Here is a 17,038-nt window from a genome sequence, read left to right on the forward strand (position 1 = left end):
TTTTTTTTTTTTTTTTTTTTTCTTGAGAAGGAGGAGAATTATGATATTTTTGCAGTTATATTTGTGGCAGTTAATCATATTCTTCTTTCATATGTTTTGTTTGTGTGTTTCCTCTACATCTCTCTCTCTTTCTCTTGTCTATGTGGTGGTTCTTGATTTTGTTGGCCAAACCTTCTTTTGTACATTCAATGCATCATTAATCACAAATCCATAGAATCCATAGAAAAAGTTCCTAACGTCGTCAATCGTATTAAATTCCCCCTATCTTTATTGCTTTCCACAAACTAAATCCCATCTTCTTCAACCCCCCCAAAAAATGAGTTTCTTGTGAGTGATTTTTAGAGACAAAACCAATCATGGATCTCGAGCGTCTAAGCCCAAGAAACCCAGTTAAGGTACCTCAAAACATTTAACTTCAATTTCAGTTTTAAAAAATCATCTCTTTTTTGTTGCTAAATGTGTAAAAAAATCTGTTCTTTTTGTTTGGGGGTTGCCAGAAAGAATCTTGGTGGACAGTTCTGACTTTAGCATACCAGAGCTTAGGTGTAGTCTATGGAGATTTAGCGACTTCGCCATTGTATGTCTACAAGAGCACTTTTGCTGAAGACATCACACATTCAGAGACAAACGAAGAGATCTTTGGTGTTCTGTCTCTCATCTTCTGGACATTAACTTTAATCCCACTTGTCAAATACGTCTTTATTGTGCTTCGTGCTGATGATAACGGTGAAGGTGGGACTTTTGCTCTCTACTCTTTACTGTGTCGCCATGCTAGAATCAGCTCTTTGCCCAATTTCCAGCTCGCTGATGAGGACCTTTCTGAGTATAAGAATAACTCCCGGGAGGATCCGAGGAGGAGTTTGAAAGCTACTGGGTGGAGTTTGAAAAACACATTGGAGAAGCATAAGTTTCTTCAGAACATGTTGCTTGTTCTTGCTCTGATTGGGACTTGTATGGTTATTGGTGATGGTGTTCTTACACCTGCAATCTCTGGTAATTAATAAAAAATTGATTCTTTCTCTGATTTGATTTTTAAAAAAAAGATCCAAAACCTTAATTAGTAGCTAATTTTTGGGGGTGAATTTGCAGTTTTCTCTGCAGTCTCTGGATTAGAGTTATCCATGTCCAAGCAGCAACATCAATGTAAGCTCTTTTTTTACTTCTTTTTGATTAGATTGCTAAGTGTAGAGATTTTGCAAGTTGAAAAAATGGGAATTTTAGTATCGCTAGATCCCCAAAAGTATCAAATTATGCTATTTTTAGCAGTTTCCTCTTAAGTTTTGTTTGGTTCCTAAGTTTAATACATACTGTCTAAATTAGTTTAGGAACAGGATTTGCTCCATCAATTTTGATTTCCTTCAAGCCGGATGCTAAAATCTCGCAATAAGTTGAGATATTGGGTTTAGATTACCTATGTTGGTCTTTCTTTTGTCCACATAGTCGATTGGCTAATTGCATGTTAGGTTGAGTCCATGTAGGATCAAAATGAAGCTTCTTAATTATGTATAAAATAAGTTTATTAACTTTTTTTTTGGTGTAGAAGGTGAGGCTGATGCAGATTGCATTGTTATAATCATAAGATAATGAATGTGGTTTAGGAGTTAGTGATTTATTAAAGATATAAAGCTGAAGGAATATAAAATTCATAAAGTTTATACCTTTTGGAAACTCAAGTGGTCAAAATAAAAAGTTAGTTGGATTGGATAAGACTTCTCAGGTCATAGGTTTTTTAGTTTCTGAATTAAGTAACCTTCTTTGTCTTATGGCTACAATGTTCACTTGCTAGCTACTCATTTATTGAATCAACTAAAGCACGCACAATTCTGCAGATGTGGAGGTGCCTGTGGTCTGCGCCATACTGATAATCTTGTTCTCGCTACAACACTATGGAACACATCGTTTAGGGTTTGTATTTGCTCCCATTGTGCTGACATGGCTTCTCTGCATAAGCACCATTGGTGTATACAACATCTTCCATTGGAATCCTCATGTTTACAAAGCATTGTCTCCTTATTACATCTACAAGTTCCTCAAGAAAACTCGTAAACGCGGTTGGATGTCTCTCGGAGGCATCCTTTTATGCATAACAGGTAAGAAAAAGAGAGCGAAAGAGTCTTTGATTCTGAGTTTCAAGCCTTTTGCTCATAACTTATTTTCTTTGTGTGTTTTTTTTTCCAGGCTCAGAAGCTATGTTTGCTGATCTAGGACACTTCACTCAGTTGTCAATACAGGTTAAGTTTATGACTTTACTTGTAAACTTTTAAAATCTTTTTTGTGTTCTGTTTATTAGCATTCTCTCAAAGTTGCATATTTATTTGTCTCTCTGGCTGCAGATTGCATTCACATTCGCTGTTTACCCGTCGTTAATCCTCGCATACATGGGTCAAGCTGCGTATCTATCTAAGCACCATGTCCTCGAGAGTGATTACAGAATTGGATTTTATGTTTCTGTACCCGGTAAATCTACTCATCATCATCTTGTTTAACCAGCTAAAAATGCAATTCTTTGTTTGGCATAGTTTTCACTAGTTTGTTTTTGTGAACAGAGAAAATAAGATGGCCAGTTTTGGCGATTGCTATTTTGGCGGCTGTTGTTGGAAGTCAGGCGATAATCACAGGAACATTCTCGATCATCAAGCAATGTACTTCTTTAGGTTGCTTCCCAAAAGTCAAAATCGTACACACTTCATCGAGAATGCACGGTCAGATATATATCCCTGAGATCAATTGGACTCTCATGCTCTTGTGTTTAGCCGTCACCATTGGCTTCCGCGATACCAAACACATAAGTAACGCCTCAGGTACAGTATCCATACACCATTAACCCCGCCAAAATCAAGAAAATCAAGAAAATCTAAGGTTTTGAATCTTTTCTTCTCTGTAATATTTATTGCAGGTTTGGCGGTTATAACCGTTATGCTGGTAACGACCTGCTTGATGTCACTGGTAATCATCTTATGCTGGCGCAAAAGCTCACTCTACGCACTAGCCTTTATTTTCTTCTTTGGAACAATCGAAGCTCTTTATTTCTCAGCTTCACTCATCAAATTCCTCGAAGGCGCTTGGGTTCCAGTAGCCCTCTCCTTCATCTTCCTCCTCATCATGTACGTTTGGCACTACGGAACACTTAAGCGTTACGAATTCGACGTACAGAACAAAGTCTCGATCAACTGGCTCCTTACACTCTTCGGCTCCTCAAACCTAGGCATCGTCCGAGTCCGTGGGATAGGCGTGATCAACACCGAGCTAGTAGCTGGCATACCAGCAATCTTCTCTCATTTCATCACTAACCTCCCGGCGTTCCACCAAGTTGTCGTCTTCCTCTGCGTGAAATCTGTCCCCGTACCGCATGTGAAACCGGAAGAACGGTTTCTCGTCGGGAGGGTCGGACCAAAGGAGTACCGGCTATATCGATGTATAGCTCGGTATGGATACCGTGACGTACATAAAGATGACGTTGAGTTTGAGAACGACCTCATTTGCAGTATCGCGGAGTTTATACGTTCGGATAAACCGTTAAATTACTCCCCGGACCCGGAAAACGAATCCGGAACCAACGAGAGACTAACTGTCGTCGCTGCTTCCTCATCCAATCTTGAAGGCGTACAATTCTTTGAAGATGAGGGATCTGACAAACAAGAACCATCCTCTTCGTCGGAGGTAACCGTGGTGGTGGCTCCTTCGCCGAGAATCAAGAAAAGGGTACGGTTTGTGTTACCGGAAAGTGCGAGGATCGAAAGATCTGCGGAGGAGGAGCTAACAGAGCTTACTGAGGCGCGTGAGGCAGGAATGGCGTTTATAATGGGACATTCGTATGTTAGAGCAAAATCAGGATCGAGTGTGATGAAGAAGATCGCTATCAACTTTGGCTACGATTTTCTAAGAAGAAACTCAAGAGGGCCTTGTTATGGTCTCTCTACTCCTCACGCTTCTACTTTAGAAGTTGGTATGGTTTATATCGTTTGACTATACTTTTTCTTTTCTTTTTGTTAAAGTTGAATAATACATCAATTTTGTAAATTGTGATAAGCTAAATCTGTCAGAGTTCTTTTTTTTTTGTTGCTTGTAATTTTTGTGTAGAGATGTTAGAGTTGCTTGTGGCATAAGTAAGATATGCTTTTTGTTTTTCTAATGATTTGTCCCTACTACTAATTAATAATATCCAAAGAGAAAAGATTGAAGAATAAGCAGACAAGAGTCAAGAGCATATGATTCTTGTCTCTTTATGTTTCTTTAACTGCAAATCTTCTCTTTTGTCGGTTTAGCTCATCATATATATATAGGTGCATATTTATGTACATCTACTCTTTAAACTTGTGAGCAGCTCTTGCTCTGTTTTCCTTAATGATAAAAAAACAAAAGATGAGGAAAAATGCAAATTTGTTGGTTTTGTCTCTAATTTTCATGTTTTTCTTTTGTGGGTTATCCTCAGTTTCAGCTAAACCTCCTCCTGTTAGTGAGTTCTTTATTACCCTATATTGACTTTTTTTGTTTTCAACAATCATCTTTTTGAGATGACATGTCTTTTTATTTTTGTTGGGCAAAATGTCTGAAGATGTTCTTGTTTTCCTCTGTTTTGGGAACAGAGATTGTAAGTGGACTTGTGACAAATGTAGCATCAATGCTCTGGAAATGGTTATGGTCTCTTCAAACATCAACAACCACAACGACCACCACAAAATCTGGTAATGAAACTGACGTCCCACATCATAGCGTTTTATTATGATCTTTCATGTTATTAGAACCCCATATCGACTAAGGGAGTAAATATTGGGTAATATATGAGGTTCCTGGACCACTCCACTCATTGCCAATTGGTTTTTGGTTGGATGTCCATGATTTCTAATATGGTATTAGAGCTCAAGGTTAAGCCAAACAAGCAATTTTCCACAAAAGAAATGGTTTCCCACCTATGTGGCCCATATAAATGGTATGTCTTGTTGTGGTATTTCCGAGATGTTGGGTTTGGACAGTTTACGTGTCGGACCGTTTCCCACCCACATCTCGAGGGGGCTATTAGAACCAATATCCCACATCGATCGACTAAGGGAGTAAATATTGGGTAATATATAAGGTTCATGGACCACTCCAAAATAAAACAAAATGAGATAATGTGACAGGTGTTTCTAGTCGTTCGATGGTGAAATATGAAAGTGGATATAACATAGAGACAGTGTTTGATGGAAGTAAGCTTGGGATTGAGCCATATGCAATTGAAGTTTCTCCAAATGGAGGAGAGCTTATTGTCTTGGACTCTGAAAACAGTAACATCCACAAAATATCCATGCCTCTTTCTAGATGTAAGTTCCTGTTCTTCTCTTCTTGAAATAGGTTCGATGAAAAAAAGAATCGGTTTCTCCGAACACATATACAATTATACACACTAATAATTTCATTTTTTCTTGAATATTATATCTCTACGCCTAGCCCCTAAATATGACCCACCAAATATGTTGAATCATGTATGTATTATGCTTTGCTTCAAGATGGGGATTCGTTTTCTTTCGCTTTTTAGTAGTTCACTAAAAAAGGTGAGCTTCTTCATTTTAGATTCCAAAGTTTCTTTCTTTGACAACCAAAGCCTTTTATAGATTACTTTAAACTTTTGGACTTTAGTCCACAACAGAGACTAGCTTCTTCATTAGGTTTTATTCATGTTCTGTTTTGTTCTCTGTTTCTCAGGTTTATTCTTTCTGTTGATTCTTGTTAGTCAAGTTAACAAACTTTTGCTTTTAGCTAGATTCAATTATTCAAATTAGAAAGATTCAGATTCTTACTTACAGTTCTACGTTCTTTCAAACTGGTCTCACAATCTGATTTTGAGTTTTGAATCTATTTGAAGATGGTAAACCAAAGCTAGTCTCTGGTTCACAAGAAGGCTACACAGGACACGTCGATGGGAAACTCAAAGAAGCAAAATGAACCGTCCTCGAGGATTAGCTATCGACGACAGTGGGAACATCTACGTCGCCGATACTAACAATATGGTCATACGCAAGATCAGCGACGACGGTAACTTACATACAATTCGTTTGCATGCGTTTACGCTTCAAAAAACGCAATTTCAAAATATTTTTGGCTTTATTTATTTTCAGGAGTCTCAACCATCGCCGCTGGAGGAAGATGGAGCGGTGGATCTAAAGAAGAGTCGATGAGATTCTCTGATGACTTTGATTTGATATACGTCTCTTCAAGCTGCTCTCTTTTAGTCATTGATCGAGGAAATCAAATGATTAGAGAGATTCAGCTTCACGATCACGACTGCTCTCATCAAGAGCCTGACACTGATGATAGTCTCCATCTTGGTAACCTTCTGACAAAACAATTTTCTCTAGAAGCGATGCTTTGCTTGAGTTTGAATACGTTTGGTTTATATCTTTGCAGGAACCGCTTTGCTCGTAGCTGCTATGTTCTTTGGATATATGTTTGCATTATTAGTACGTAGAGTACGATCGTTGTTCTCTTGGTCACGTCATGTGAGTGAATCGGTTTGATTTGGTTCGGTTTGAAATCTGAACCGGCGTAGAAAACCAATAACCCTCGTTGATCTGTTTTCTAATTTCAGGATAGTAAAAAGTATGTAGCAAAACAGAACATGAAAATGGCTCCATATCAACGCTATCCAAGACCGGTTCGACAACCCTTAATCCCACCTCAACACGAACCGGAAAAGGAAGAAGGATTTCTCGGTTCGCTTGGAAAGCTAGTGGTGAAAACCGGTTCTTCGGTTTCCGAGATGATGTCCGGTTCTAGAAATGTAATCCCACCAAACTTTCATCAGTACCACCATCAGCAAGAACAGAATCAGTGGCCGGTACAAGAGAGCTTTGCTATACCAGAAGAAGATGGACCACCGGCCTTAGAACCACGATCAGGTACGAATCCGGATAAACCATACCTTAGAGCACAATCAACAAACCAAAACCGGTCTTATTACCAAGACTATGACCAATACCAAAACCAGCAGAAACGAAACGCGAACGATGCGGCGTCGTTCGACGACAACCGAGAGAAGAACGAGATCGTGTTTGGGGCAGTTCAGGAGCAGGACGGTCGCCGAGAAGCAATGGTGATCAAGACCGTTGATTTTAACGAAGCCGTTAGCGATCAGCGAAATCTACGCCCTAGAATTAATTATATGGGATACTCTTCTCAAGTTTACTGATCACGCAAACTCAAAATTTTCATAATTCACCTAGATCAGAGTGTGTGTAATATATATATATTGCTTATGTTTTACTAGTCCTACGTTAATGTAGTATATATGAAAGATACTTTTAAATCAAACAGTATGCTTAATCATAATTTTATTGAGCGTTGATGTTTTTTTTTTTACTAATTGAGACATAATAATATTATAGAGAACCGTATCAATCGTCGATCGAATAACTTTAATTATAAAAAATTTGGCCGGCTTGGATTTTGCAAAGATTCTTTCAATGAATCTGTTATTAAAAAAAACATAACACGATCAACATTAAAAAGTTACCGGCAAAAACGGTTTATAGCACCGACCATCCAATTTCTCAACATTAAAAAGTTCGGTTCCGGTTAATATTACAAAACCGATGAGAAGATTCCTCAAAACCGGTTTGGAAGTTACGCAATTACAGCTCTTTGTCTTTTTTAGTTTGCCATTTATTTTTTCCGTTCCTCTCCCCTAAAGAAACGCATTATACATACAGAGTAGTAGAGAGAGAAAGAAAAAAAAAAGAAGAAGAAGAAGAAGGAGATTTCTTGCAAAAGAGAGAAAGAGAGAGAGAAAATTAGGGTTAGGGTTTGCAGAGAAAACAGAGAGGAAGGAGGATTTCAAAATCCCATCTCTGTATTGATTCTCTCTTCCCCTCTCTCTTAATCTTCTCGGATCTTTTTCATTGTTCATCATATATAATGGGGATTCAATCTTATCCCATCTCTGAGACTGAAATGGACGCGACGGATGAAATGCACGAAGCCATGTTCGCCAAACGAGGTTGTTGTTTCCTCCTCCCTTGTCTCGGATCATCTCAGCCGTCTGGTCCTCCTAACGGATCCGTGTGGTGGCAACGGATCAGAACCGTCGATAAACTGGAGCCTGATGAGAGGTGGTGGGTCTCCGGGTGGATGAAGATGAGGGAATGGTCTGAGCTCTTGGCTGGTCACAAATGGAAGACTTTTATCCGGCGTTTCGGACGTAACCACTGCTGTGGTGGTGGCGGCGTCGACGGCGGAGGTTGTAACCGGCCGGAACATGTTAGTTTCAGGTACGATTCGTGGAGTTATTCGTTGAATTTTGACGACGGGAAACAGACCGGTCATTTCGAAGATGAGTTTCCTTACCGTGATTACTCCATGAGGTTCGCCGCTCCGTCTTTGCCGGTTTCCACTAAATGCTCCATTGATTTCGACAATGATAGCCACGCGCCGTCTCTGTTTAAGTGAAGAAAACGTCACGCGCTGCTCTGTTTCTAAATTAGGCTGGCATCTAACGTGCGCCGCATTGTTGAAAAGGGGAGAGAGACGTTTTAGAAGAATATATATGAGCTTTGAATTTTTTTTTTCTCTTTGCAAAGAAGTTTTCTTTTTTTTTACAACAGCTTTCATTTGTTTTCTTTGTTTATTTTTTTTGTAATTCTTTCACTTCAATTGAAATTATTTATTTGATCATCATATTTTTTATTTAGAAAAAGATATGATGATGGAAACATATATTTATAATTTGAGTAATCAAGCAAGAATTAGGAGAAGGTGTTGCAATTGCAGAGGAATTGTAACAGGAACAGCGGAGACTGTCTTTGTGGTCTGTCTCTACTTCAGACATGCTAACCATGTTTTTTTTGTCAGGTACATTACATTGTTGCAGAATTAGTTTATGTAATTGACTATTAGGAACCTTATCCAAAAGCTCAGATTCCCACAATGGTTTGCTATTTCACTTTACCCTCTGCTGATTCCCACAATGTTCTTTGTCGTGTGTTTATTTTTTTCACTGCGGTTAATTTGAGGAACCTTACTCACTTATACATTTCTTATATAGCTGGTAGACCTTTGATTTGTGAATGTGGTCCATCCTTCAAAGCTATTAGAGGCGGAATAATTTAAAGTGACTGTATAGCCTTATCATTCACCATGTTTTTTTTTAAATTTATTTCAGGTACGTTGCAGATTTTGTTGATGAAATTGACAATTTGGAACCTTATGCTTGCAGCAGAAACATATTACCGTGAAGCAAGAAATTGATATTAGAATCTTTGGCTAGAATCCCATTCAGTTAATTAGGTAATGATATGAAAGTTGAGCTCAAAGTTTTGATAATGACTCGGAAGTTGAGCTCTGAGTTTTGATGCACTTGGAGACATCACATTGGTGTTGGAACTAAGCTTTACCCGGTTCACACTTGCTCAAAAAAATCTTTAGTGATGATGTTGACCTTGATTATTGCCTTTCAAGTTGCAGACAGATTTAGCTTGCATATAACTAAATATGCTATACGAGGTCTTGATTTGGATCCCTTCTTTAATTACTCTTATGTTAAATTTATGAATTATGATCAAGCTTTCCAGGTTTCAAGTATTTATGTCCAACGTGTGAGTGAAGGTATCAAAGCAGAAAATGGTTCAAGCAACATGAGTGTTTATATATATCAAGTTTGGTGGAGACATTACAAAGAGCTGGCAAATTACAAGAAAACAATGTGGCAAATTAAAAAATTAATATAACTAAAACACAAAATTAATAATTCTAGCTCTTTAAGAATTGCTAGCTCAAAAGATTTTACAACTCCTTTCTTCTGACAGTCTTCTCTTCTTATAGTGCCTTTGAAGGACTCGTTTGGCCTCAGAGTTGGGGAAGTTGGCAAGCTTATAGTAATCCGGTGCGATATCTACTAGCCATTCACCGTGAATATACGTAACAGTTCGGATGAAATTTCGGCTAGTGAAAACATACTCGTTGTAAACCACCCACTCTGGTTTGTAATCCAAGCAATTGGAAGGATGCAAGTTAACCACTTGGTCGTCCTTATCTCTAAAAGTCAAGTAATTCCCAGTGCGTTCTAGGTGAGCCACTTGCATGAAATAACCGGCAATCAAGGCCTTTCTTATGTTAACGTAGTAGTCTCGGCTGTTGAAATCAGGGCTGCACAACTTAATCTGAAACCTCGACATGATCCGGACCAGCTGTTCTCTTACACTAACTGCAGATTTCATTGCTCTGTAGTTGATGAAGTTTTCATAGCACCAATCTGGTTTTTAGTTGTGTTGCAAGAAAGCATGGAACACATTCAAGAGTGTGAGGTGATCTCCGTCAATGTGTGAAAACATAGACTTAGCTTTATCTGCTGCTTTTTGAGCTTCTCCTCTTGGCCTGATAAAACAATTCGGTACTGAAAGCATCGCAGAAACCGAAAGAATCTCGTTTGAGCAGTTGAATTGAGGACTTACTATGATCATCTTTGCCATCTGTGGGTCTAATGGAAACTCACTCATCATCTCGCCGGTCTTTGTCAAGTTACATTCATCGTCCAATGCTCCCAAATGATACAAATCGTCCAAGGCACGAGAGAGGGTCTCAGGAGCAGGAGGATCTATCAGATCAAAGTGCAGCAAGTTTTTAACACCCAGTCTTTTCAAGGTCAGAACTGTATTTGCAAGGTTTGATCTCAATATCTCAGCATACGTCTGCTTCTCCAATTCTTTAAAACTTTTCTCTGTGTAAAGCCTGAAGCACTTTCCAGGTTGTGTTCTACCAGCTCGACCTGCTCTCTGGTCAGCACTTGCCTGTGATATTGGAGACACCAACAAGGACTCCACACGAGTGTCTGGGTGGTAGAGCTTCTGTTTGGAGAAACCAGGATCAACCACGTATACAATCCCATCAATGGTTAAAGAAGTCTCTGCAATGTTGGTGGAGACAACAATCTTTCTCACTGGATCCGGTGTCGGATCGAATATCTTCTGTTGCATAGCAGGCGAAAGAGTGGAATACAATGGCATAACGTTGACTTGATCACCAAGTTTACTGGAGATTCTTCTGCAAGTATCTTCAATCTCTTCTTCCCCAGTTAAGAAAACAAGAACATCACCAGGTGAATCTGGATAACAGTATATATAGCAGCCTCGAGATAGTCCCTCTGGGGTTCTCGAGTATACAAGATCTCCACTGGATATAGCCTACCAGGGACTTTGATAAGAGGCACACCAATAAAATACTTGTGGAACTTGTCGGCTTCTAGGGTTGCACTCATTACAACCAGCTTAAGATCAGGTCGACTAACCAATGTTTGTTTAAGAAGACCAAAAAGCAAATCCGTGGCTAAAGTTCTCTCATGCGCCTCATCGAGAACAATCACTTTGTATCTCCCTAAGAGCGGATCCGCCATTGCTTCTCTTAGAAGCATACCATCGGTTAGGTACTTGAGCATCGTTTTAGAGCTGCTGCAATCCTCGAAACGGACAGTGTAACCGACTTCTTCCCCGATCTCTACATCCATCTCTTCGGCTACATGACGGGAAACAGACATCGCTGCAACTCTACGAGGTTGCGTGCATCCAACCAACCACTTCTTCCCCTTAGGACCAGAGCTAGGGTTTTCATTGAGCACCGCCTCTAAAACAAACTGAGGGATCTGCGTTGTTTTACCACTTCCGGTCTCACCAACCAATAACACTATCTGATTCTCTTTCAAAGTTTTGAGAAACTCGTCTTTGTGAACCCACACTGGTAGATTCTTCCGTTTCTCCAGTATTTCGAAATACCTTCCGGAATACGTCTCCTTCATCATATCCACTCTTTTTTTTTTTTGGTGGGATCATCATATCCAATCTTATCGATACTATTCAACAAATTACTTCTTGTATTTATAATAAATTAATTTCCTTTTCAATATACAGATGATTTGTAAATTCCTTTTAGTTTACACTAGGAAAGGGACCCGTGCGTTGCCGCACGGGGAGGTGAAATCCTAAATTGAAATTTAACATTTGTAATTCATCCTAAATTCTTTCTTTTCTCAATCAATTTGATCATTTTCACTTCTTGCTATTGCTTTCTGCTGATTAAAAAGCCAAAAATTCATTTCAATGTTATTATATTTTATGTTGTCACACACAAAAGTGAGCCTTTTTTAGAGCTTGATTTACTATGAACAATACTTTTAACCATATATAAAATTTCATTTATGTTTGTCTCCGACCATATGGTGATATATATTGGTATCCTTTCTTAATTCGCTATTAGAAATTGTCTTTGTTGTTGATCATTATCAATCGAAATACATACGAGGCTGCTTATCTCTTGGTTTATTTACTGTATCGAGAAAATACTAAATGCCACTTGTCGAAGGAAGGTCGAAGATTGGGATCGGAGTAGATGGCTGGATTGAGTTTCGTTTCCCCTTCACTTTGATACGCGATTTCTCTTTCCATAGATTACTGATTCACAAATCACAATCAATATTCCGATGCTGTAAGCAAGTGGAGTTTGTATACAAATGATTTACTATGAACATTACTTTTAACCATATATAAAATTTCACTTATGCTTGTGGATGTTTTTTTCTCTCACTTTTAGATATGTACAAAACCAAGTTTTATATGACCGACCAATCAAACCTAATTGGTTAGTATAGAGTAACTCACATTCTTCAGCTACAACTTTTAGAGATATATATTTGGCTATAATGCTTTCCACAGTTACATGCATGTTGGTCTCACGTTTTCCCTCAAAAGACCCCCTTCTTTCCTCCCTTTTAATGGGTTAATCTTGATTGCCTTATTTCCTACTAACACATTTGATACATGGATTTGTAATATTTGCTTCAAATCACATATTCCTCTTTGGAAAAGAAAAAAAATCCAAACGTAACAGACTAAGAATGCATATAGACAAAAACTTGTACACTCATCAGCTATTCAATCAAAGCAATTCAATTAAACTACAAAAGTTCAGAAAATTAATAAAATATAGAACAGAGGATTTTATGTTGGTCTCTCCCAATCCATCCCATTCCACCGTGTCGGCTGCTCTCCTTCCAGGCTGCATCCCCCTCTATTTGATTTCCCACTTATGTCTATGAATCGGTACCATCATGTTTTTCAATAAACGACAGCGAAAACGAAGTTGATATGGTGAAACAGGTGATAATAATATCTCACCTTTTGATGTTCTCTTCTTTAGGTTAAACACTAATTTTATAAATTTCTTGCATTTTCTTTTTTTTTGCAGATTCCAGATCACTCTAAAAGTGACTGTTATACATTATGTTTTTAAAAAGTTGTATATACAGATTAGAAAGTCATCAAAAACTAAATAAGTTACCTTTAGTAGATCTTTTCTTTCTAACTTGACTTGTCATTTGGTCGTGCTTACGCTTTCTAGAATTTGATTTTGTGTTGTCACAAGTATGTCTGGCTTTTTCTTCGGCACTCTCTATTTCCATGCTCATTTGTAATATTTCTATATATTATCAAAATGTTGGATACCCAAAAAGTATAAGAAATTATAATTCAACTAAAATTTTTAAAAACTTTATTTACAAAAAATGTAAACTAACATGGATCATGAACATCTAATGGAAAAAAAATTAACATTTATACCATGTTTGTTAGAAAAAAATAGGTTAAAATAAGAACATATATAAAATTATAATTATACCATGTTTGTTAAAAAAATTTGGCTTATCCGTAGCTCTAGCATCACTGCATATCATCATGCCTCTCGTATCTTGGTTTTGGTTTTTCCAGAAAGTCAAAAAATAAAATCTGCACATTGAGAATCAAAAACATTAGCCATGCAAAAAATATGGCACACGTACTTAATAACATTAGCCATGCAAAAACATGAAAACCGGAAAGGCTAAAAATTTTGAAGAGACTAAAAGTTAACAAAACTAAGATTAATGTATGAACTTAATAGTGTCGACTAACAGTAATAATAATCTAACCGAGAAACACTACAGGTCATTCGCAGCAAAAATATTAAATTACCTTGAATTAGAGATTGATGCTTGAAAGTTAAAAAACACTTCAATAATACAATTCTTTAGTACTCAGAAAACAATTGTTCGAAACTTGTTTATGTAGTCAAGAAAAGTTTATATATAATAAACAAAGAGGTGTAAGACATAGAGGTGTGAAATGTAAATGTGTAAAAATTAATAGATGTGAAACATGGAGGTACAACAAAGAGGTGTAACACATAGAGGTGTGAAATTAAAAGGTGTAAAAATTAATGGATGTGATTTTTGAAACCAGGAGGTACAACAAAGAGATGCAAAGACTAAGGAGGTGTGATTTAAAAGGTGTAAAAATTAATGGATGTGATTTTTGAAACCAGGAGGTACAACAAAGAGATGCAAAGACTAAGAGGTGTGATTTTTGAAAGATGGGGGTACGACGAAAAGACACGATTAATAATTTTAAACCGTTGGATTAAAACTGTAAATAATCTCATCCGTTGGATTAAAAGTTGACACAAAAAAGTGGGGTTGCTATTATCTATAGATTAAAATAAGAACATATATAAAATTATAATTATACCGTGTTTGTTAAAAAACTTTGGCTTATCCGTAGCTCTAGCATCACTGCATATCATCATGTCTCTCATATCTTGGTTTTGGTTTTTCCAGAACGTCAAAAAATAAAATCTGCATATTGAGAATCAAAAACATTAGCCATGCAAAAAATATGGCACACGTACTTAATAACATTAGCCATGCAAAAACATGAAAACCGGAAAGGCTAAAAATTTTGAAGAGACTAAAAGTTAACAAAACTAAGATTAATGTATGAACTTAATAGTGTCGACTAACAGTAATAATAATCTAACCGAGAAACACTACAGGTCATTCGCAGCAAAAATATTAAATTACCTTGAATTAGAGATTGATGCTTGAAAGTTCAAAAACACTTCAATAATACAATTCTTTAGTACTCAGAAAACAATTGTTCGAAACTTGTGTATGTAGTCAAGAAAAGTTTATATATAATAAACAAAGAGGTGTAAGACAGAGGTGAAAAATGTAAATATATAAAAATTAATAGATGTGAAACATGGAGGTACAACAAAGAGGTGTAACACATAGAGGTGTGAAATTAAAATGTGTAAAAATTAATGGATGTATTTTTGAAACCATGAAGTACAACAAAGAGATGCAAAGACTAAGGAGGTGTGATTTAAAAGGAGTAAAAATTAATAAATGTGATTTTTGAAACCAGGAGGTACAACCAAGAGATGCAAAGACTAAGAGGTGTGATTTAAAAGGTGTAAAAATTAATGGATGTGATTTTTGAAACCAGGAGGTACAACAAAAAGATGCAAAGACTAAGAGGTGTGATTTTTGAAAGATGGGGGTGCGACGAAAAGACACGATTAATAATTTTAAATCGTTGGATTAAAACTGTAACTAATCTCATCCGTTGGATTAAAAGTTGACACAAAAAAGTGGATTTGCTGATATGGGAAAATTACGAAAAGGAAAGGATTTGTACTTATTTTTTTTGGACAAAAGGATTTGTCATTATCCTTTTTTACATTTTTCCAAGGACAACAAATAGTATAGGAATTAATTAAACAATTTTGAATATCTTACTAATTGTGATTTGTGTTATCATAAGCTAAAAGGAAAATTCAACACTTAAAAGGAAACATTATACGGGCACGGAGCACATACAGTATATGGAAAAGCGTGACTATCATCCTAAATCTTTATCAGTATAACTGGAAACAAATAATCTCTCAAGACTAGCTAACCAAAAAGATAATATAATAGTGGAGAAGGAAAGAAAAAGACTATTATAGATGAGGTTTCTTTTGTTCTATATCATCTTCAAAACGAAAATACAATTGATTCCCTGAGCACAAGAGTAAAAAGCTTTCTGACTGAATTGCTATAAACTAAATAAATATATAAAAAAACAAAAATAAACAAGGATTGAGAAATATTCAGAGATAGAAAGAATCAGCAAATAACAAGTTAAGGAGGCCAGTAGATGATGAGTCTAAGGAGAGGACAGCACCGGACCACTCAATGTTGGCCACGGAAAGCTCGAATACACCTTCTATGCGTCGTGTGGCAATGGAAAGCTCGGCATACCAAAGCTCCAAAATCTGACCATCGGGACCTTGAGGCCGGGCTTCCCAGAAGATGGCCAGCCTGACACCAGAGATGGAGAGTTTGATGATATGAAAACCAGAGTGTTGCTGCTGCAGCTGTTCCAAACCCTTGACGTCCTTCCAATCCGACTCAAATGGAAAACGCCACAGTATTCTCCCGCCGGTAGCAGGGCAGAACAATGCTTGATCAGCGAAAAGCCAATTGCTTGGGTTAGACTCCGTTCTTCCGTCCTCTGCTGCCTCAAACTTACATTCAGTGCTTGAGAAATTAAAGATTTGACCATCCTCATCCACCGCGTGAACATGCTTCTCGTCGTCCATCACCAAACTTTGTTGGATTTTGAGGGGCATCTTGGGCGTAACCACAGACAGGAACTCCCAAGTTCCGGTTTCGACATCATACACCTCTGCCCAGTTGGAGGAATCAGCAGCGACATCCCAGTCCCAGCACCCTCCAAACACGTATATCTTCTTGTTGTCTATCAAGCTTGCCGATGCTCCGCTTCGAGCCATCGTCATGGGCGTAAGGCGGCACACTGTGTGATCGGTACAATTAAAAAACGTGACTTCCGATGTGGGTTTGCCGTTCACGAGTCCACCGATAACATAGACCCCCCAATAATCCTTCACGAAACAGGATCCTGCTACCGGGGCCGGATACGAGTGGTTCATATTGAGCCGCTTCAGCCGACGTTGCACGGGGTGGAGGACGAACCACCGTGGGCTTGGATCTGGATACATGTGCATATATACGTACATATATGGGTGAAGGCATCCCCTCCGAGACCTCAAGATCCTGAGTCCATGGGCCACTCCGACACCCCGGTGCCTCTTGGAGACCGTCGCTAAGGCCACGAGGTCCAATCTCGACAACTGAGTCAGGCAGTCCACAAACACATCATCTGGCACCGACCATAACCCACACACCTCCGTCTCATTCTTCCTC

At 38.0% G+C, this 17,038-nt stretch overlaps 3 protein-coding genes and 2 pseudogenes across 3 annotated transcripts; 3 read left to right on the forward strand and 2 right to left on the reverse strand.

Moving 5' to 3' along the window:
• LOC104705763 (potassium transporter 8) lies at positions 88 to 4,132 on the forward strand. Its single transcript, XM_019228269.1, has 8 exons — positions 88 to 395; positions 498 to 993; positions 1,090 to 1,143; positions 1,830 to 2,090; positions 2,179 to 2,231; positions 2,334 to 2,457; positions 2,547 to 2,801; positions 2,897 to 4,132. Exons 1-8 carry the CDS (start codon positions 357 to 359, stop codon positions 3,964 to 3,966), a joined length of 2,352 nt encoding a protein of 783 aa, XP_019083814.1. The 5' UTR covers positions 88 to 356; the 3' UTR covers positions 3,967 to 4,132.
• LOC109125156 lies at positions 4,344 to 7,325 on the forward strand (annotated as a pseudogene).
• LOC109126033 lies at positions 7,732 to 8,568 on the forward strand. Its single transcript, XM_019229090.1, has one exon. The coding sequence runs from the start codon at positions 7,891 to 7,893 to the stop codon at positions 8,419 to 8,421; it is 531 nt and encodes a 176-aa protein (XP_019084635.1). The 5' UTR covers positions 7,732 to 7,890; the 3' UTR covers positions 8,422 to 8,568.
• LOC104709134 lies at positions 9,729 to 11,758 on the reverse strand (annotated as a pseudogene).
• On the reverse strand, positions 15,922 to 16,611 carry LOC104709135 (F-box/kelch-repeat protein SKIP6-like). The gene has a single exon (XM_010425793.1). The coding sequence runs from the start codon at positions 16,609 to 16,611 to the stop codon at positions 15,922 to 15,924; it is 690 nt and encodes a 229-aa protein (XP_010424095.1).

This window comes from Camelina sativa, chromosome 8 (assembly GCF_000633955.1).
Source record: "Camelina sativa cultivar DH55 chromosome 8, Cs, whole genome shotgun sequence".
NCBI classification, from domain to species: Eukaryota; Viridiplantae; Streptophyta; class Magnoliopsida; order Brassicales; family Brassicaceae; genus Camelina; species Camelina sativa.